At 50.0% G+C, this 22291-nt stretch overlaps 1 protein-coding gene across 7 annotated transcripts in view; it reads left to right on the top strand.

The window, feature by feature from the left end:
• Positions 1-22291, top strand: part of IKZF1 (IKAROS family zinc finger 1) — a 96478-nt gene that overhangs the window by 15871 nt on the left and 58316 nt on the right. For all 7 annotated transcript variants that reach the window (XM_046020652.1, XM_046020650.1, XM_046020653.1 and 4 more), the window contains exon 3: positions 6139-6258. In XM_046020652.1, the coding sequence (XP_045876608.1) occupies positions 6139-6258 (120 nt within the window). The remainder of the gene's footprint in view (positions 1-6138; positions 6259-22291) is intronic.

Below are 22291 nucleotides of genomic sequence, written 5' to 3' on the forward strand. Positions count from 1 at the left end.
ACGGTCCCAGACGTTCCCTGCCTCCTTTGGGCCAGCGACTCCGGTCATTCGGCAAGTGTGGACTTGAACTCTTGGGGCTACGAAGGAGTTCTCCCTAGAGCTGCGCCCATAAGCGCGAAGAGCGTTGGAGCAGCGTTGGCTCTGATGTCCGAAACACCGGGGCATTTCTGCACACTTGTTTGTCCCGCTCTTCCGAAGGAGGTTGGTGTGAATACCTTCGTAGCAGAACACGTCCGAGACCTATGCCGACAGGCAGGCCGAGTTTGGGATGGCACGCAAAGTGTGATCCATTCCGTAAAATAAACATGAATCTCACAGGCACGCACACACTCACAATTCCTACACACTTACATGCACGCTGGAGAAGATTCTGGAGAGAGATTTACTAACCTGGACTTCCCCTAGGCAGCTTGGTGATGGGAGGGAGGGGCGGGCTGTGGAAGAGGGGCTGCCCTTTGCTTTACAGATAGTATCTACTAGCTTTCTATTTGCATATTTGTTTTCCTTGGACAAATTCTTTGATTTTTTTGTTGGTTTGTTTGGTTTTTTTTTTTTTTTTGCTTTGGGTATAGGTTTTGCTTTTGGCTTAGGGGGTTTCTTTTTTCAAAACATTTTATTTTTTTCTTTTTTCTTTTTATTATTATGTTACGTTCGTCACCATTTGGTACATCATTAGTTTATGATGGAGTGTTCCATGATCCATTGTCTACGTATAACACCCAGGGCCCAAGACTGCCTGAAAAACGAAACTCTTTTGTGGTCAAGAAGGTTCAAGACATGGTCTAAAATTTAGTTTGTGTGCAAGGGAGATGGTACTTCCAAAACACTAATAGCGCTCTTGGTCGATGAAACTTGAAGCGTCCAACACAGCCCACGGGGCATCTGAAGGGTCCTGCCATTTTTCCTAAAGATCTGAAGGATTCTTCTTCTACTTCTTGCTGCTTCTCCAACTCAAACCTAGTCACATCACTTTGTCTTTTCCATTTCTGAAAACTGAGGGTAGTGTCAGTTATAGGCCAAGGATGTACAGGGGTGGCTCGGCGGTTGAGCGTCTGCCTTCCTCTCAGGGTCCTGGGATCGAGTCCCCCACCGGGCTTCCTGCTCAGTGGGGCGCATCTTCTCCCTCTCCCTCTGCCCCTGCCCCCTGCTCGTGCTCGCATGCTCTCCCCCCTCTCAAATAAATAAATAAAATCTTAGGAAAAAAAAAAAAAAGGAGGAGGACATGCATTTAGTCAAACAGGAGTTGACATTCTTGATCTGCGGAGGCATATGTTACTCAATCTCCGTCTTTCCCCCAGAAAATTCTTCACTGTCATGTTCTGCCCCCAGGAAAGAAAACAACAAACTTTCTAAGGTGAACCAGGAAGTTGCCAGTTTCCTGGGTTCAAATGCTCCAGGATCAACAAACAGTTCCATCAGTATCTGCGAAATATTCACCTGAAAAAGAAAGAAATACTTGATATCTGACTTTTTTTTTTTTTTTTTAATTTTCCCAAATCACCTGATCCTTTCGTTCTGGAGGTTTTTCCGTTAGGGCATATCTTATTCATTCCTTGGATAAAGTTTGTGTGTGTGTATGCTTGTGTTCTTCTTTGTCAGTCTTTCCAAAATATTTTTATGCCTGCGCATTATTTTTGTTTTGGTTCCTAAGGGAAGAGACAGCTCGTGGGGGATAGTGAGGCCAGAATCTCTGTCCATCTCTGTCCCCGACTATAGGACCTGAGAGAGGTTTTCTGCCTCCTGGACGACCGCTGTCATGTCACTGCAAAATGAGGGATGTGAGCCAGTGGATTTTTAAGGATCCTCTGACTCCTGAAAGCAGTACGGGAAATGTTCTCAATGGTATTTTTGATGTTTGTTGGGACACAGAAGCAAAAAGTATGCTCTGTAGGCATGCATAGTCTGCTTTTAGAGAAACAAAGCTCATTTCTACTGAAATAGAAGTGCTAAGGTTCATCCTAGGAAATCGCTTGATTGAATGCTTACGCTTACCAAACACTGCCCCTGGGTGTTGTCTCTCTTCAACTTTACAAGCACCCAGTGAAGAAGATACAGGTACCATTTCCCATTTGCAGGGAGCTGAGATTGGGGAAATTTCAGGGACGGAGCAGGAGTCCCACAGGGAGCTAGACATGATGCTGGGATGCAAGCTTTTCCACTATTCTAGAGTTGGGAGTCTGTATTCTGACTTGTTCCCCTGGGTGATTGCATATAAAAGCCACTCCGGCACTTGGGAGATGGAGACTCACAGAACTTTCTTGGATGAATTATAATCTATTTGAGAAATTAACTTGCTTGCTTTTGATAAGCTCATTATACAATTTTCTCATCTGATGTGCCCCAAACACTTCTCACAGGTAATGCTTTATTTGAAGCAGAAGCAAGTAGTAAGGTTAAATATAAATTGCTGAGAAGTTTCTTTCGTTTTTCTGAGTGAGATTACATTACACTTCCTAAGTTATTCCATGAAAAGCACTCGATCTCTCGCTGTCTACGGCCCCACGTGTTGTCTTTATACGTGAACTTGGGGGAAATGAGAGCACTTGGTGCCACACAGACCTCATGCTTTCAGGGTCGGCTGCCATTTAGAAATGGACTCATAGGCTTCTTCAGCATATGTACACTCACACACATTATTATTTTATCTTCACAGGAGCTAGTGAGTTAGTCCAAAATCACGGTTTTCAGCCTTATTTGTCTGTTGAGGAAACGGTCTTAAAGTGGTGACTTCCTCCATGTTTCTGTCTGAACCGTATCCCAGGTCGACCGTGTGTTGGTGTTTGGCACGCGTTGACTTGATCTAATAACCTTACTTTTTTTTTTTATCATGAAAATATTTTATTAGAGTTTAAACATATAAAATGTAACATGTTAGCTAGAACTGATAAATGTGACACATAACTTATTTCACTTGATAGAAAGCTGCTGAAAACCAGACATGGTTTACTGGGCTCGCATTAGAAAAACTACATGGAGAAAATTACATGAACAGGCTAAAGTTTGCTATGAAAACAATGTATTTTTATTAAAGTAGTTAAAAGTCAAAAAACAACAACAAGTATCTCTTATGATCTTTCCATGGTTTTGCCTTTTCAGTGGTTCATGGGGCGAATTTGTTTAAAATCAACACACGAACAATCTTCGCTTGACTGGAAGGTTTTCCCAAAGTGGTCCATATTCACCGTAGAAATCTCCAACAGTGAGCGAATCCAGGGCCATAGGGCACAAGGCTCATGGGAGTAAGTCAGCCTCAGCACCACCCAGACTTTAGGGCTTTTAGGCAAATCAGGCGCCTCCTACAATCTCTCACCGAGTGAAGGTGAGCGGAGGCTGTGTGGCAGCAGAGCCCTTGCAGGGGGTGGAGGGAAGGTGACTGTTACCTCACTCTCTCTCCTCTAGGTCTCCGCTCCCTTCTGCCCTGTGTTTCTCCCATGTAGGGAGCTCCCGTTGCTCTGTCTGACCCATGCATCTTGGACTCACCCTCCCTACTGCTTTCTTCTTCCTCTTTCTCCCCGTGTAGGAAGCAGTGGGAGGACTGAGGCACGGACTGTTGGGTGCTGGAGAGCTGGCATTTCACTCAGTGCAGGAGCCCGTCCAGACCCACAGAACCCTTAGCAGGCACTTCTAAGATATAACCATCCTCAATAAGGTGTGATTAGCCTTATTCCCTAACCCACACAGCAGTTAAATTAGGAGAAGAGTAATCAAGGGTTACTTGGACATGCTTTAGCTAAGTAGAGCACAGACCCATGTACCTCCATTGGATAAGTCCTAATTCTTTAACCAGGAGGATCATGGAGTACTCCAAAGGGAAGTGTCACAGGGAAGATAAAATATGCCCATAAAGTTTTGTTGCTCAGCCTCCCATGCCCACCCCATAATAATGACACCTGGTTAGTCACCAAGACGCACGTGCACACCACCTTGCTCTTACACCTCTAATCTTGAGTCAGTTGGCTCATCCGGGGGTCTCCACTGTCTATTTTGGGGGAGGGGGAGTCCTCAGGAGGTCTTTGAGAAGGCAGGGGCCTGGGTCTCCAGTCTCTCCCCCTCCCCCCTGCAATAGCCCCCCCCCTTAACACCGAAGTCTGGTTTTATGTACTGAACTTCTGTGTAAGGTTACTCTCCCCCCTCCAAAAAGATTCCTCTGACCACCTCCCTGAAGTCCTCTAAATCTGAAAACCATTGCTCAAGGCACAGGTAAGGAAAACCCAGGTATCAGATGGTCCGTTTGCCTCCTGCATTCTCCCGTTCAGCGGTTCCACGTTTGTGGAATTGAGCACATGGAGACTTTTAGCCACTGTTACTTCTCACTGTTTAGAGCCCTGGAAATATCACTGACCTAACGCCTATCAATGAGGCTTCCTTCAGTTCCTCTCTGGCTTTTGGTTTTTTCTTGTGAAATCCTTATAATCCTGCCCTGCCTTTAACAACACGTCTCATGTTGGCTGTCCAGATAGACCCAATAATGCTCTTTCTGAAAACCTGCCACTCGTGGCAGCTGCCGCTGAGCTGAAATATTCTGCTGCAGGGTCTTGCTCCCAGAGAATGCATGGCTGTCCCCCAAAGCATTGCCTCCCTGCCTGCCCATGAGGTCATGTCCTCTCCCGGGGACACTTGAGCTCGTCTTGTCCATCCCCCAAGTGTGGGGGTTCCAGATGGTTATTCAAACTTGCGAGCACACTTCCATCTTCCTGGCCAGGTTTTCTAGTTTCAGCACTGTCCTCGCCAAAGTCTGGGTTTGTCTGTGCCGGGATGTCCTCTGCCTGGAAGCCGGTTCACCAGCCCAGCCAGCCGTGTGACCCCCGCCTTCCACTCCTCTGTTGGCGTCATTTAGGGCCGGCATCTCCCCTGGTCTTCTGGAGCGGCTCTGATAGGTTATTTCGCATCAGCTTTGGGCCTTACCATCTGTTCCTTGAATGTGGTTTGTGTCTCCTAACCTAATTTTAAGTAATGTCTAGTTGGGAGATAGAGGTGTTTCAGTTTCAAAGGAAAAAAAAGCATGTTTTCTGCCAGTTGTGGCTTCCCAGTGCTGGATTTCTGGGAGTGGGGTGGGGGTGGGGCGGGGTGGGTTCCCCATTGCCGGGGCCTCTGATGCAGTCACAGCTGATACGACCATCCTGGGAAACACTTTCGTTTGGTAAATCTCACTTGGTGCAGGATAAGCCACTTGGTAGTTGTGTGGATCCTATTTTCATGTTTCAAAGACAAGAATTCTGCAGAAGGAATTGTGGCCCCAGGAGGCCTCAGATTCCGTAGTCCTGCTCTTTGCAAGCTCGCTTTCCTGGTTGGATCAAAGTGGGCCACTCCAGAATATTCTCTGGGTCTTTAAAGGGCAGTGAGCAGACCCAGAATGTAGAGCTCTGAGCAGGATAGCTGGTCTGGTGACCTTGAATGACAGTTAGTCTGAAGGTGGAACAAAGCCCACTTACAGGGGGGGTTAGACTGGAGCCATCTTGCAGGGAAAAATGTGGGATAATGGGTGGTAAGCCTTACAGGTGCAGATGCTTGGGGCGCCTGCGTGGCTCAGTGGATTAAAGCCTCTGCCTTCAGCTCAGGTCATGGACCCTGAGACCATCAGGGTCCTGGGATCTCAGGGTCCTGGGATTGAGTCCTGGGATTGAGTCCCACATCAGGCTCCTTGCTCAGCAGGGAGACTGCTTGTCCCTCTGCCTGCTTCTCCCCACGTCTTGTGTTCTCTCTCTGACCAATAAATCGATAAATAAAATCTTTTTAAAAAATGTAGGTGCCTTTTGATCCACTGTTGAGACATCTGGAACACCTGAGTAAGAACACGGGCAGAGGCTGGCCACTAGGATGTTTACCACAGTATTGCTTAACAGGGAAAGAGATTGGAAACAACATAAATTCAAAAATTAAAAAAGGATTTAAATAAATCCTGGGGTAGCCCTGAATGGGGTGTTACACAGACGTCATAAATAAAGTTGTGGGAGTTTGGTCACTTGGCATGGAAACGTGACCGTGATAATGTCTGACGACCGCTGTTCATTTCGATTAAATAGATTGGTGCATATTACATGTAACATAGGACTAAGTGCATTTGTGTTCAGGGTCCCTGCGGCCCCTGCTATAGGCGGCCACAGCCTTAGAAATTCAAGCCACTACTTGTTTCCTCAGGGAAGGAAAGCCCTCCAGTGAGTGACACTCCCGATGATGGGGACGAGCCCATGCCGGTCCCTGAAGACCTTTCCACCACATCTGGCGGACAGCAGAGCTCCAAGAATGAGAGAGGAGTGGGTGAGTCGGCTGTCCGGGCGTCCCGTTGGCAGGCTGTCGCACGCTCTGTACCCATTAACACCTCGGTCCCTTCATGTCTTTCCAAAGTCAGTGGCTGGGGGTGAGATCGTTGGACCTGCTGTTTCTCCTCAACCGCCGTGTTAAGAAGATGCGGGACAAAGATCAGCAGGGTGGGACTCTGGTGTGTGCAGGGGTTAGAGAGGAGTCACCGAGGACTGACACCCCACGTGGGGACCACGTGGCAGAGGGGAAGAACTCCCCGCTGTGGGGGCACGTCCCTAGAACGTCCCCCATCCCCTCGGTGCAGCAGGAACATGTGATATTATGGATTGTAGGTAGCGAAAATGATACATTTTATGTGCTGTGGCAGAACAAGTTAGTTTTAGAGCTTGGGTTAGAACAAGCCAGATCTGTCCATTTTATGTTATCCCACTCAGCCGTGTTTCTCAAATGCCAAATGCAACTCCAAGTATGAAATTCGAGGGATAGAAATGGTTAGATGTCAAAATGCCTTTTTGCGCACACCTTTTCCATAAAGAGGTAGGTACGTACGTTCCTGCAGCCTCTCCCTGGGGTTAATGTGCCCAGCACAGGTCATGTCTGCAAAACCTGGTCTGCTCTCTTTATCACGGAGTCCCCAAGAAGTTCAGCGAAATGTCCAAGGTCACAGAGTCAACATGAGACTTGATTTCTAACTCAAAGACTAGTTTTCACACGTTTAAACCATGTTCTCATGAGATAATGAGTCAGCAATTCCTTAGAATACCTATTTTCTCTTTCTTTTTTTAAAGTAAAAAAAAAAGCTGGCATTGAGAGCCACCTATGTGCACAAAAGAGTATCATGATGGGTGAGCAGGGGTCATGAGGTCGGATGGACCCCGTGTGGGGCAGGTGTGAGCCCCACAGCCAAGGAGGGTGACGTGTGTGACGTTCTTAGGGTTCCTTATGAAGACCGCCACAGCTATCTCTCTGTAGGACATCCTGATGTCGTAACTAAGAAATGCATTTTCTGTGTTTTCATGTCTTAGAAACCATTGAGACTTTGGGTATAAGGCTATATGTATATGTATATATATATCACACACACACACACACACACACACACACAGAGTTCTGGATTTTCCACCCTGCTCTCCACACGTCATTTCAGGGGTTCCCAGAGTTGGGACACACAAGAGCATGCGTCTCTGTCATCGATGCATTTATTTTTAAGACTGTCTTGCATTTGTTGCAAGTGTTTCCGGTATATCATATACCATGCTACTGTTACACTGCCTCTCAAGACACCTTTATATAAGTAGAAAGTCAGATTTCAGTAAATCTATTAAGGCAGTGAGGGTGCACACATATGATAGCTTGTAAAGGCGGCGCATGAGTGGCTAATGTCGGGCGGCCCTGCTTTGTCTCCTACGTCTGAACTTGACTGTGGGTACTGTTCTCTGCACTTTGGGCGGCAGCAAGCACGGGCTCATGACCCACCTGGGACATGGGACGGGGGGGCTCAGAAGAAATTAGGTGAATATGTGCCCACTTAAGCTCTCAAGTGATCCGAGAGCCCAGCCATCAGCATTAGGACTCTGGGTTCATTGTGGGGGAAACCAGGGAGCGCTCCCCGACATCCCCAGAGCTGCCCTGCGGCCCGTGAGCCCTGGTGGTGATGGGTGTCCTTTAGAGAACTGAAAGTCGCCTGATTCCTGGAGAGCAGAGGACGGCACGCAGGGCGCTTGGTGGCGGTCAGTACGTGCTCCCTGTCGCTGCCTTCAGCGTATTCTAAGTACACCATCCCTTGTCAGCCGCCAGGGCCTGGAAGGTTCGGCTGGGACGAGGTCGCCAGGTCACTGGCGGGCACTGCTGACGCTTCCCTGGCTGGGTCTCTTGGCTGAGGCTTGAGCTCTAGATGTCAGCGAGCCCAGGGCAGGTGTGGCATGGAGCCAGGGGCAGGGGGGTGTGCTTGTGTGTGACTCCCTGCGGCTTCCTGCTGGTGGTCCCTCTCCGCTGCCTGCGATGGGATAGGATTTGCATTCCACTTCTCCTTGTAGGACGAAGTTTGTGACAAATGAATTCCAGAATTATAAAATTTAAAACACCTGACAAATGTCTTTGCTGGGTTTGTAAAGAGCCGTGGCCACACCGTAGGGACAGATGAGGAAAGCCATTTGAAGTGGGTGGCAAGCCACTGTTTCGGGGAGCCGGCGCTCTCTTGGAGGGGCCCGGGGCCAAAGGGGCAATGGATCTCTGCCAGGAGGTCCAGAAATGCAAAAGCACGGAAGACAGTCAAGGAGGCAAGAGGAGAAGCGTTTGAAGGAACGGGCCGTGAGATGGAGAATCCCAGAAGGTCTTGTCCCAAGAGCCATGAAGACATCACCTGTGCTTCCTGGAGATGAAGTTTTAGAAACCATCCTTGGGGATTTTCAAGGGAAACTAGCTAGCATCAATGTGTGGTGGTTGGTGTCGATGGAAGTGACCCATCATAGGGAACATTAAACAAATTAGGTATGCAGAGCAATGGGAGACAGTGGGGAAAGGCAGGGGAGGCAACTCCCAGGAGGACAGGGAGGCCCGTTTGAAGCTATGTGTCCTCGGCTCCAGGAGCGTCAGAGGACAGACAACAGGAAACCATAAGCAGCCCCTCCCTGCACAGAAGTAGTCAAGCACAGAGACAAGTGCCTTTGTTGAGCACAGGTCCTAGAAAAGGGTTGGAGAGGGCGGGTGGCACATGGGAGAAGGCAACGCAGAGAAGATGCAGCTCAGACTCAGAAGGGCCACATCCCTGCCCCTCTCCCAGCCGAGCGCCTCTGGCCAGACTGTTACCACCGAGCCCGTTTCCTCATTTTCGCAACAGCAGCGAAACCCATCTCGCGGAAGGGCTTCCAGGGTCACGTGAAAACAGAGAAACACACTTTGCTGAAGACAGAGCGGCAAAGAGGTGGTAAAAAGGACAGTAAAAGGCAGAAAAAGAAAGCAATTTGTGCAAAATAGGGCTTTCAAAGATGCAGGAGATAAGGGGTGAGGGCACCTGTTGGGGCTTCGCTGGAAGGAAGGGACAGAGAAAAAAGGAAATGTGTGGAGCACATTTCTTAATGTGGAAGAGCAATTTAATAATAATAATAATAATAATAATAATAATAATAATAATAAAGAAATTGATCCCAGGGATAGGCAAACCACAAGAGAGGGATCAGAATAGAGAGCTTGGGGGGCGCCTGGGGTGCTCAGTCATGAAGCGTCTGCCTTTGGCTCAAGTCATGATCTCAGGGTCCTGGGATCGAGCCCTACATCGGGCTCCTTGCTCAGCAGGGAGTCTGCTTCTCCCTCTCTCTCTGTCCCTGCTTGTATCCTCTCTCACATACACTTGCTCACTGTCAAATAAATAAATAAAATCTTTAAAAAAAAATTGAATGGAGAGCTCAGGAGTGCTGGCCATTGCCAGACCCAAGCAGAAGGACAAACAGATGCCAGACAGTGGGAAATCTTTAGCAACGCAGACCCCTCATCTGTCTGCTTTAAGAGACAAGGGATGCTTCGGAAAAGCCGTGAGCCCTTATGAGCAGGTGTAGACATGTGGAACCTCAACCCTAGTCTCCAGCATACTGGCGGGGAGTGGTAGAAATGAGCCACCCGTGATGGGTGGTGGTGTTTATAGGGACAGTGGGAGGGGATGCTGGAGGACCGTGTGGAAATACGGCCCCCTGGACTAAAAGAGAGAGAGAGAGAGCGAGGGATGGGGAGCAGATGCCAGAGCAACCTTGGGAGGCCTCCGGTCGATTCTGAGCCCGAGGAAGAGGAAACAGCTCGGAAGTGCAGCTAGAAGCCCTGAAGTTAGACTCAGAGGAGAACTTGCAGGCGGGGAGGGATTCAATCTACTTGAGAGGATGGAAGCTTGTGCTTCTGAAGTGGTCGCTGTAAAAATGAGAGAGCTCTCACCTCTCTGAAGTGGTTGTGTGTGAAACTGCTGCGCGCAGACCGTGTACTCAGTGACCTCTGAAGGCAGCCCCACACGGACGCTCCCCACCACGGCAGCTGGGCCAGGGAATCAGAGGACGGCTTGGGGCTCCTTCCATGGGCCAGCAGCTTTGGAGGAACGACGACACCAGGCTGGCATCCAGGGGCACAGGGGAGCAAAACTAAAAGCTTTGTTATTTTCTTCCTTTCTTCTGTGCCCTCCCCATCTTCCTTCTGAGCTCCCTGCAAGTGCAGGCGTCTGTGTCCTGACCTTGAGCAGAGATGTAGTAGTGCTGTGGGATGGATGGGGACTCGGGTCCCCCAAGCACAGCCCGGCTGGCCCAGCAGGAGGGACTGGAGGCCCCCGCTCCGGGGCTGAGCAGGGCGTGCCAGAGCGGATAATTGGGATGAGTGACACCCGTCACTGGTTCCTACTTTTCATGTACCCTGGGCCTGTACGTGGATGAGAGCAGACTTGTCTACAGGTCCCACTCGGTTCTGGAACCGCCTCCTCTTTGCCTCTGCTGTCTCGTGGGACCCAGCCCCCAAGCTGGGAGGTGATCACTGTGGTCTCGCCTGTGGGGTGTTTTAGGACTTCACTCTTAAAGGTTGCCTGTCACGGCGTGGTGTTTGCAGCAAGACGCCGTAGCCTACTCGAAGCTATACCAGCGTGCTCTCGGGGTCTTTCTCGTCAATCTTTTGTCCAGGGTGAGGTTCACCCTGGCAGAAAAGGAAAGAAAAAAAAAATCTAGATTTTGTTTCTACCTTTTTTTTTCTTTCCCTGGAATCCAGGAAAGTGATTAAGTGCGTGAAAACGTTAATTTTATTATTATTATTATCTTTATGTATTTGATCAAAGTAAAAATCGCTTCACCGAGTCGTGAGTTCGGGGACAGATAGTTCAGTAGAGTAACATATGGTTGCTCGATTATCCCTGCTCCACATGTCACCTTCATCGTCAAGTTTAGGCAGAATCCCAAGACCGCGCAGAGGGGCAGACACGTGGCTGGAGCGCTTCTGGGCAGCTGGGGCGGCGGGGCGGGGCGGGGCGGGGGGGGGGGGGGGGGGAGGTGCAGAGAGCTCTTCCCAGTGGAAAGAGAAAGCAAGCTTGGTCTAATTGGAGATTGGGCAGCTGGCTGTGAGGACGGATGCTAAGCCTGCTTATCTAATCAGCAGTTAGAGGAAGTTGTTTTTATCTGTGAAACGCATCTCTTCTGAACCGATAAACCCCATTTTAGCTAGGGAGGAATATTATCTAGCAGGATCTGAGCGTTTGCTGCCGCCAGGGCAAGCGTGCCCTGATGGTAGGTGCCCTTGCCGGCACAAAGCCGAAAACTGTTTGCCGGACTTCAGCGGGCTGGCTGTCTTGGGTTTGGGGCTTTTGTATTTTCCTTGGAGCAAAAACTAAAAGCCAAGTATCCCTTGGATCCTGGCTCCCCTCACTGTGTCAGTTTCCTCGCGCCTCTTGGTAGCTGACGTGTTGTGCAAGAGTGGAGAAATTTGTAAAATTCTGCATCGCTCATCTTGTGGTTCCCCTATCTTGGAACGCTTCATGGACAGGGGACGTGTTGTCACCAGGACATTTCCAAACCAAGACGATTCCTGTTGGAAAGACTCTCATTTTCTTGCATCTCACCAAACAGGAGACGTAGCCTTAAAACAAGGATTTTCCCTGAGACTGTCAGGTTTTGGGAAGAAAGGCTGTGATGTGGCAGGTGCATTGCTTCCCATCTAAAAGTCACTATTTTTTTAGCATCTCCTCTCTGTTGGCCAGCCACAGCATGTGGGAGGCGTGGGCCCTGCAGAGCTGCACGGAGTGTGGGTTCCCCCAGGCAAAGCAAGAGACTGTGGGCTGCTCCAGGACCATGTTGCATCAGGCATTGGTGTGGACGGGCGGGATCAGACAGCACACCATTCAGAACGTTCCTTGGAGGAAATTGAAACTGCTGTGTGTGTGTGTGTGCATGTGTGTGTGGTGTGTGTGTTTCTGCACATGTTATGTATATCTTGTCTATAGTGTGTGTCTGTGGGTGTGTGATGCGTGGTGTGTATGTGTGTGTTTGTGTATGGTGTGTGTGGCGTGTATGTGGTATGTGTTTATGTGGTATGTGAGTGTGTGGTGCATATGTGTGTGTTGTGTGTCTCTGTGTGTATAGTGTGTGTGATGTGTGTGTCTGTACAGTATATGTAGTATGTGTTTATGCATGTGGTGTGTGTATTATATGTAGTGTATTGTGATGAGTGTCGGTGTGGTGTGTGTGCCTGTTGTGTGTGCATGTGGTGCGTGTATATTATATGTAGTGTATGTGTGATGTGTGTCTGTGGTGTGTCTGTGTGGTGTTTGTGCCTGTGGTGTGTGCATATTATATGTAGTATATGTATGGTGTGTATAGGTGTACTGTGTGAGGTTTGTGTTTCTGCATGTGATGTGTGTGTGGTGTGTGTGTGTATGGTGTGTGTTCACATGTGGTGCATGTATATTATATGTAGTATGTGTCTGCATGTAGGTGTGTATTGTGTGTGGTGTGTGTGCCTGTGTGTGGTGTATGGTGTGTGTGTGGTGTGTGTGTATGGTGTGTGTTCACATGTGGTGCATGTATATTATATGTAGTGTGTGTCTGCATGTAGGTGTGTATTGTATGTGGTGTGTGTGCCTATGTGTGGTGTATGGTGTGTGTGTGGTGTGTGTGTGGTGTGTGTATGGTGTGTGTGTGGTGTGTGTTCACATGTGGTACATGTATATTATATGTAGTATGTGTCTGCATGTAGGTGTGTATTGTGTGTGGTGTGTGTGCCTGTGTGTGGTGTATGGGGTGTGTGTGTGTGTGTGTCCTGTATTGGACAAGAGATCACAGTTGCTCCCTTGGAGGAGCATCTCTGGGCCTGGGATTCTGTCTCTGGCTCCAGTCATATCCGGCTCATTGCCCCTGGCAGGAGGCTTCCCATCATTTCTGTCCGCATGTGCTAACAGGGGTCACCCGCCCACCCGGAAGCACCGGGCAGAGGGGTTCCCCATTAACAGTCCTCCGTGGGGACTACTACAGTGTAATTGCTGGGAGATGCCCTGCGGGACCGGGGCGGACGTGTGCCTGGGACACGTGTTGGCAGGAGACTTCAGGGACAGGCCCTCATACGGTGACCACATGGAAAGACAGCATCCCTTAGAAATGAGGCATAGAGGAGAGCAGAACACAGTCAGTGTAGCAAAACCCTCCGAGGCTCAGGAGAGAGCAGGGGATGAGGAGGAGGCCAGCCAGACTAGACGGTGTCCTTGTGACCCCCCCAGCCCAGCGTGAAGACACACCCATCAGGAGGGCGTGCATGGGGACACGGACTCCTGCAAGGCCTGGGTCCATTCTATCCCATGAGGGCCAGCCTGTCCTTGCCTGCTTGCGCCTGGATGCCAGTGGCCATGACACCCTAGAAGTTCTCAAGGCCAGACCCAGAGAGGGCCACCACGGAGGACTTCCCCGGCTAAGCTCGCATGGGGATTTGTGCAGATACCGTTTCTGATGGCGTAGTGTTTGCTTCCACCTCAGTTTCTCCGACTCAGGAAAGTCTATTTGAGCACATTCATGTGGATAGAGCCCTTCTTGGTGGCAGGGTGATGCTCTCATGCCAAGACCTGGGAGTGGTGGCCTGATGCCCTGCAGTCATGCCCAGCAGAGCTCACTGACAGGGATGTAGCGAAGGAAGAGGTGCTCCTGGCTGAGCTGGGCAGAGGGGGGAGGAGGGCCAGGGAGGACTCCCAGCGTTGACATTGGAGCAGCTGGCCAATGTTGGACTTTAGGAAGAGCAGTGGCTGGGAGGGAGGGAGGAGGGTGGGCAACGAGAGGTACAAAGCAGCTTGCTCTGGGACATGACCCTGCCAGATCTGTGTGCTCGAAGATCAGTGGTGGCAGTTGGCATGGTGGCATGATTTGTGCCTGTGTGCAGGGGCTGCGGCGGGAGGAGCGAGGGCGGTGGGGACGTTTGTCCTCTGTGGCCACCGTCTTTATCCACTTACTCGTTCTGGGAACATGTGTGAGGTGGCGCAGCCTCCACTTTGGTGACGGCAGTGATTCCCCCGAGTGGAATGGGAACACATGGGGAGTCGGGGTCGACTTGACATCTGTTGGCCATCGACAGCCAAGGAGCCTTCCGGAAGGCAGGATGGGTGAGAGGTGGAAAGAGAGCCAGTCTAGCTCTAGGATCTGCGGGAAGGACAGCGGAACACCAAGGGCCTTGGGAAATAAATGTGTGTAATGGTCTAGGACAGAAGGCAAGGAAGGAGGCAGAGAATAAGTTGTTTGATTCAGGTAGAATTTCTGGAAAGAAATATGGCGGAGAGGCCTCTGTAAGGAGAGATGATGACGAGGGTGGGAATGATAAGCTGGCTGGAGAAGGGTGCCTTTGGGAGATCTGTGGTGGGCCTCCAGAATCAGCTCAGCAGGGTTGGAGGCCCACATGAAAATGTCGGGGAGCAACAGGGAGCGGGTGGAGGGTAGGAGGCAGCCCCGCCCGTGGGTTGACTTGTAAGAGGAGAATATGAAAGTGTGTTTGAAGGCCCACAGGAAGGAGCAGGTGGAGAGGAAGGAGTACATGATAGCAGCCTGAGTGGAGGCCCGGGGAGGCAGACAGGGCCATCCCTGAGCTGGGCTCAGGCTCCTCCTTAGCCATGTCCAGACCTGTGGCATGTCCCCAGACGTCCTCATGGCCTCTCTCTCACTGCCCTCGGGGCCATACTTGAGCCCACCCTCCCACCCTCCATGTTCACAGCAGGGTCTGCCACCGCTCAGGGAGAAAGCGCCTCTGGAATTTGCTCAGTCAGCAGCCCCAGCGCCTGGGCCTTCTGTGCACTGAGTAGGTGTGCAGGGCATGTACAGAACGAGAGCTCAAAATGGGGGTGGTGTTGCTCTCTCAAGTCGGACCCCAGAGAGAGGAAGTGAAGGGGAAGGAATCGAAGGCTGGATCTGAAATTAAGGTTCATCATGTGGATTATTTGAGGTCACTGTTTCTCTGTGGGCGTCGTTGGTATTTGGGGCAGAGAAGCCTTCCTTGGTTGACACTGTCCCTCCCATTGGAGGATGTTAGCCGTGGGTGTCACACCTCACCCCAAACGTCCCCACCTGTTACCCAGGCAAGCCCCTGGATTCACGCCTTGCCATCGAGTCCAAGCACCTCATCCCTACACGGTCAGCTTTGGGCCCATTCACAGAGTCATGGTGTTCTGGAACCTGACCATGGATTTCTTTTTAAAAAGGAGTACATGCAGAAAACCTGGGCCACAGAAAGTGGAGAAACTCTGATCCTGGTCCTTCCCTCCATGTTTGTGACTCCCAAGCTGCACATTCACTTTGAAAAGTTGTTTATTTGTACATGCACACACCAGTATTTTGTATTTTTACTGACAAACACCAGCTCACATCGTCCCTCGTGGATTTAGTAAAGGAAATAAAGATGGGTTCTTCTCTACCAGAATAAATAGTTAAACAGCATTTTTGGTGCGAGGTCGCCAGTCCCGATTTCCCGTTCTGCTCTGTTCCGGCTCTGCTGAAAGCATACTTAGCTCTGAGTATAAAACAGCCAACTGACATTTCGTTAACTTTCCTTCTACATGGGGTTTCAGAAAAGAAATGGAAAAAAAAAAAAAAAAAAGGCTTTGAGCTGTGGTTGCCAGTTGCCACCTGTCCTATCTGGTTAGGACATTTTCTGATTTGGGAAGTGTAAATATAACCCAGAAAAAAAAAAAAAAAAAAAAAGCAAGCTTCCCCTCCTTTTATGCAAAAGTAGCAAGCTTTAGGCACAGAGCAGAGCCCAAATCATTGCCCTGCAAAGTTTCCACGACCTCGATCAGTGAGATGAAAAGGCTCTCGCCTTGAGGCCGGCGGCCCCAGGAAACCAGCTTGCTGCCTGCTTCCACGGCTCAGCAGTGGTTGGGGCTGGGCCACAGTACCCGCCAGATAAGCCCTGCATTCACAGTCCAAGCGGGAACTAGGGTTCGCACATTACCGCAGATCTGCTCACACCCTTTGCCTGTTAGGATTTGGGCGTGTGGGGTGGGGACCAGTGCCAGAAACCTGTAGGGAACTCAGAAAGTACTTTTCCATCTATGGCTGGAGCCAGCGGGAATATACCAAAGGGTCCAGACTCCGAGAAGCTCCCAGGCTCACTGGGGACCAGCCGGGGGGGACTTGAAGTCCTCTGGGCTGGAAGGACTGACATCACAGAAATTGGCAAATCCTACAAATTAGAGGGTTTTTTTGTTTGTTTGTTTGTTTTTTTAGAGCTGGGTTACATGCACACCATGGCTACCATACTATTTTCCCGGTGTTCACGGGGTCAGGGAACACTTGGGTGGATGTCTGTGTGGACAGGAGTGGGGGTTTGTGGAGCAGGGTAAGGAGGAGGGGGCCGTAAGGGGAAACGCAGGGCATCCAACCAGAGGCTTGATTCCAGATGACTCTGCCTTTGGGGTCCCAAGCTGGAAACGTCACGCCGTCTGGACTGGCTGTCTTAATAACCAGAATGCTTCTCTGGCTTTCTTGGTGAGGGTGGCACACTGGTTTTGTTACTGGGGGGTGCATGACTAGAAAAGCATGCTGGGTCTTCCTTTCTGGCTCGGGCTGGTATTTGGGCTTGAAGAACCTGGGCACACAAAGCGACCCGTGTGTGTGTGTTACGTGAATGAATCAGAGATGATGGTTTCTCCGGGAATGAATCATGATGATGACTTTCCCAGTATCCTTTGAAGTGTGGGACTGGACATGGTCTTCTGGGAAGTTTCAGTGACCAAGTGTCGTCTCAGATTAAATACAACCATGGGGTGTGTGTACCGATCTAGGGGGTGACCCTGCATGCACAGTGGCCTCCGTGGGCCTGTTTCTCAGCAAAGGCAGCTGGGACACTATCAGAAGCCACCCCAATGGGCCACGGGCCATGGAGGTCCTTTCCACATTCCTGCCTCAAAGCCCCTGACACTTGCTTTGACCCATTAACCAAGGCGGCATCGTGTGCCCTACTTTGGGGAGCGAGGAAGCTACAGGGACCTTTGAGCCACACGTCTTGGGTGTGTCTCTGCAAGGCTGCCTGCCGGGACAGTACTTCCCCCACAAGGGATGTGGCTGCAGGCTGTCGATTTCCACTGAAATCACCCGGGCAGGATTCCGGTGAAGCCCTGAACATCCGGTGTCTTTCCCCACCGGGTGGGGGTGATGGATGGAAGGCCTCCATCCGGCTTCTCGTGGCTGTTCGGAGCATGCGGCTGAGGTAGCCTCTCCATCTCACAGAACGTGGGACTGTCACAGCAGAGGTGAAACCTGGCTGAAACGGGAGAGGGAGAAGAGCTCCTAGGACGGCCCCGCGGGCAGCTGGATGATGATTTTTATTACCCTTCTTGGAACCTGGCAGAGTTTTCCTGCTGTCACAGCGTCCACGCTGCTCAGGGGAAGGCGGTGGTAGCAAGAAGGAGAGAACCCCGCTGCCAACGGCCTCCTGTTCCTGCCATCAGGGCAAGAGAGACCATTAACTGTTACCTGGGGCGGCCACCAACTTGCTCCTCCTGGTGTGACATACAGTTTAACCTGTCTTCAGTGAAATTCGCGTTCGGTAGAGAAGGCTGTGGTTTTGAGTGAAGTGGTTTTATTCGTGAGAAGATAACAGGGTTATTTTGTCATTATAAACACTGCATTTACTCACAGTTTCAAAACAGTGCTATTATTACTAATAGACTGAACTTTGTTGTTGACTCTGGAGCTACGGGTGTTAAAAATTCTGTTGATGGTTTGTTTGTGTCTATTTGTGTGTTTTTTTTTTTAAAGATTTTATTTATTTATTTGACAGAGAGAGAGATCACAAGTAGGCAGAGAGGCAGGCAGAGAGAGAGGAGGAAGCAGGTTCCCTGCGGAGCAGAGAGCCCGATGCGGGGCTCGATCCCAGGACCCTGGGATCATGACCTGAGCCGAAGGCAGCGGCGTAATCCACTGAGCCACCCAGGCGCCCCTATTTGTGTTTTTTTTTTAAAGCAAGTTTTTTAAGTAGGCTTCACGCCCAGCTTGGGGCTCGAACTCACAACCCTGAGATCAAGTGTCAAGAACTGTACCTACTGAGCCTGCCAGGCACCCCTCAGTAGCTGTTCTTTTATTACTGATGGAGTGCGTCCTAAAAACTTATCCTTAAGGTCAGGCTGCCCTGTGCATGCACACCGCACACTCAGGCACAGTCTGTAGATGTTATATGTGGGTATTTCCAGGCAGGCAGGCAGTGGGGGCTCTATGCCTCTTGACGCACGGGGCAGATCTTCAGTCCTTCTCTGGGGACAGAGATTTCAGAGATGAGTAATCACCAGCATCCCTGGACCATATCTGTGAAATGCAGGAAATCAGGAGCACCTGGGTGGCTCAGTTGGGTAAGCGCCTGCCTTCAGCTCAGCTCATGATCCTCGGGTCCTGAGATCGAGTTCTGGATCGGGCCGCCTGCTAAGCGGGAAGCCCGCTTCTCCCTCTCCTTCTGTTCCTCTCCCTACTTGTGTGTGCATTTTCTCTCTCTCTGACAAGTAAATAAATAAAATCTTTAAAAAAAAGAAAGAAAGAAATGCAGGAATCAGCCTGAGACCCACAACCGTAATTCCCAGTTCTCTAGTAGACATATTCAAAAAGAGAAATGGCACAGGTGAAATTCATTTTAATAGACTTTATTTAAGAGGGAATGCCCTCGTACTATTTTTTGAACATGCTCTCAATTTAAGCCAGCATTAGTGAGCGCTGTGCAACTCTTTACACGTGGTCCTCAAAGCCAGAACAGGTTACGCGCATGGCACATCTCAGTTCCGTGCAGGGCTTCATGTGTTCAGAACACTCTTTAGCTGAGAGCCACACACTAGATGGGGTGGACACGGAGTGCTGGAGAGGAAATGTTTCTCCTCAGTTTTCCCTTTTCTGCTTCCCCTTTCAGATCGACCCTTGCTGAAATTTAGCCAAAAGCTGGTCACTTACCACCTCTCCAAAGCAGCATTTAAATCAGTTTTCTCTTCAAAACCTTTTCTCAGTTGTCCTAAGGAGGGTGAAAATTTGTTTGTTTGGTTGGTTCTTCTCTTTTTAGCCACATTTGATTTAGGGAAAACATCTAGGTCCAGTCCAATTTTTACACCAGTTGGATTTATCTTACATAGCTCTGTTTTAACTGTACGTCTTGTAGGTGTTTGATGAAGTGCAAAAGAACGAGAAGGCAGTTATTTGTAGTAAAAACTATTAATAAGGCAAAATGTAAAGCAGTTTTCCAGAGCAGAGTGGCTGAGTTCGGTGCAGAAATACAGTACTTTTAGTTTTGGTTTTCAGCCACTCGTTCTCTTCCCATGCATGCTTTATGGTCATTTGGGGGTTGGTAAATCCTCTTTTTTTTTTTTTTGAAATGAGGTGGTTGGTTTATAGATGTGAAGCCCATTTCACGAGCGTGCCACTGAGAACAGGTGCTAAGTGAAGCAAGCTTCAAAGACGGATAGTATCACATCTGTGAAATGGTTTGCAAAAATTGTGTTGAATGAAGCTTCTTGGTAACTTTGTAAAGCAGTCTGCCACAACCCGAGGAAGTACCGTAGCAGGCTCAAGGAGAGGGTTTTGTTTTGTTTTGTTTTAACTAAGGAAAAAGGAAAGCAGCAGCTTGCCTGCCTAGGGCAGCCCAAGAGCACAAGCCTGTCGTCCCACCTGGGCCCCCGTGTCCCAGGAGCCCGGGCATAGGGTGCTCTGGTGCTCCACCCCACCCAGCTGCGTGCAGCTCAGACCCCAGGCTTCCTGTGCGAGGGCACCGTGAGCTAACTGCTGCCCTTCCCGCGTTTCAGGAGACAGTGTGTACTCGTGCGGCTTCTGTGTTTCCTGAGCGCACCCCCATCCACAGACTCACAGGTTCAACCGCGTGGCTCTGATTGTGACATTCCCTTCTTTGGAGCATTTTTCTTTCTCCTCTGCCTTCCTTTCTTTTAACCCTGTTCTGGATACAGGTTCCTCAGAATTCTAGTACATAGGTCCATGGACCAGTTTTTGGTCCATGATTCCAAAGGTTCCAAAGATGGAACCTTTTTGCCCAGGATTAAACCATCGCAAGAGGCTGGAGGCAAGACCACGCCCACACCCCCTGGTCCGGCGCACCTGTGTGGCAGGTCACCTAGAGTCTGAGCCCCACGAGGCTCAAGGTCACCAGCTCTCGCTTTTTGCTGCTTGTTCCATGAGTTAGACAGGGATGACCTGGCATGAGTTACTGACAATGAGATCTGCTGCTTTGTCCAAAAGGGTTGAACCAGAAAAAGACCACGGTGCCAGGCAGGTTGCCGTCTGTAGGCATGAAGGGCACACCTTCCATAGCGGAGCGGACGTGCGGTGTGACGCTGGGCCTCAGTCTGCAGACGGGGATCGTCCACAGCATCCACACTGCTCCCACACCCAGGTCCTTCTACAGCTCCTGCAGACAGAGCCCTGGGTCCACATTGTTGGATATTTGAGGCTGGGTTTCCTTTTTCTTTCAGAAATCCTCAAAAGTCTGTTTGGAATCTAGAATTTTGACTACATTATTGAATTAACCTGGGCCATCCTATGGTTTTGTTCAGCACAGGTTTCACTGTAAACTCGTGAAAATTGTTTTTTGGGGCTGCCGTAAATGTTTGCCCTGAAAGAATTCCTTTAGCAGCTGAGTCGCTCTGGTTGTGGAAGGTTCTGAAGCCGAAGGTCTGGGTTGAGTCTCAGCTCTCAGCCTCGCTACAAGTGTGATGTGAGGCAGACCACGGCCTTCGTGTACAGAACACACTGGATAGATCACACCTTTCTCTGAAATGCACAGTGAATAAAGTGCTACCTGAAAAGTCTTAACCTGCCTGACTGGATTAGAAAGGTTGGAAATTTGCCCTGTGTTTGCTGTATGCATCTCTCGGGGACGGATAGATGGACAGGCCACACCCTTTGCCAACTTCTGTGTTCCCGTCTCTGCCCCTTCCTTGATGAAGTCATGGGGCCACATGCAGAGCTCCCTCTCTTTGCACACGACCAACCCGTAAGGACCCATCGTCCCCCTCACCTTTACATTGTTTGCCCTCTAGGAGACGTACTTCATGACTTCCCAACTATTTACCCAGGTATCTATGAGCACACCTAGAATTCTCCCACTGTTTTGGCCCAAGAAGTGCAAAAAACATAGAGACACCCATGGTGCCTAGCCTAGTGTTTCAGTGTGAGCTGCCCCCTGGGGTGAGGGGTGCGGGTGGGGGACCGGGGGCACCCAGGATGCACCTGTGCCCCGTGTCCAATGGGACTGCAAGGCCCTCCCAGGCCAGTCGCATTTCTCCTTCTGTCGCTTCTCCATCACGGAACACACTGTGGGGAAAGCAGAAACAGAGTGAACATCCCACCTTACAGAAACAGTCAATTCAGCGTACGGTGAAAAGCCTCTTTACCGTGTCTTTTCGTGAGACTGGCTGTAGAAATCGAAAATCATCTGAGGAGGGAGCTGAAGTCAGAACCGACTTTTGAGCCCAACAAGTGAACACGGTCCACGCGGAAGGGAGAGGAGCAGGGCTTCGCAGCTGAGAGAAAAAGAAAATGTGTCATCTAAATATTTAAGTCACATAGAGATGGGGAAAGATAAGGGAAATGAGTATTTTCAGTTTTGCTGTGTGATGAGAATTTACGTTGCCATCTAGAGACTGCGAGGGTCACCCCCTCTGGCCTTCTCCCGACCCTTCAGGGGACACATCATCCGAATTTGTAGCATCTTGGGATATTAGAAGTTATTACTCTGTCCTATATTGAATTATCGTCGTATCAAAGTGTTTGTAGCCATGTACTGTGAATGTAATTCATCTTATGCAGCCTTGGCAATTGAAAAGAAATCTGGATGGTCATTGACATGTTCATCAACACCATAGTGTCGTCCAAGTGCAATCCCTGAATGCATTCCAAACTGCCAGGCTAGATGTCATGGGGCGTCAGGCTGTAGGAGCACTGACTCCCTCCAGGAGTGAAACACACCGTCTGTACCCGCAGGGAGCCCCAGGTGCCAAACACTCTGGTAGGATTTAAGCTAGAGGACGAGCACAGGTGTGGGTCGAGTGGTATCAGCATCCCAGAAT

This window comes from Meles meles, chromosome 10, assembly GCF_922984935.1.
Source record: "Meles meles chromosome 10, mMelMel3.1 paternal haplotype, whole genome shotgun sequence".
Taxonomy (NCBI): domain Eukaryota; kingdom Metazoa; phylum Chordata; class Mammalia; order Carnivora; family Mustelidae; genus Meles; species Meles meles.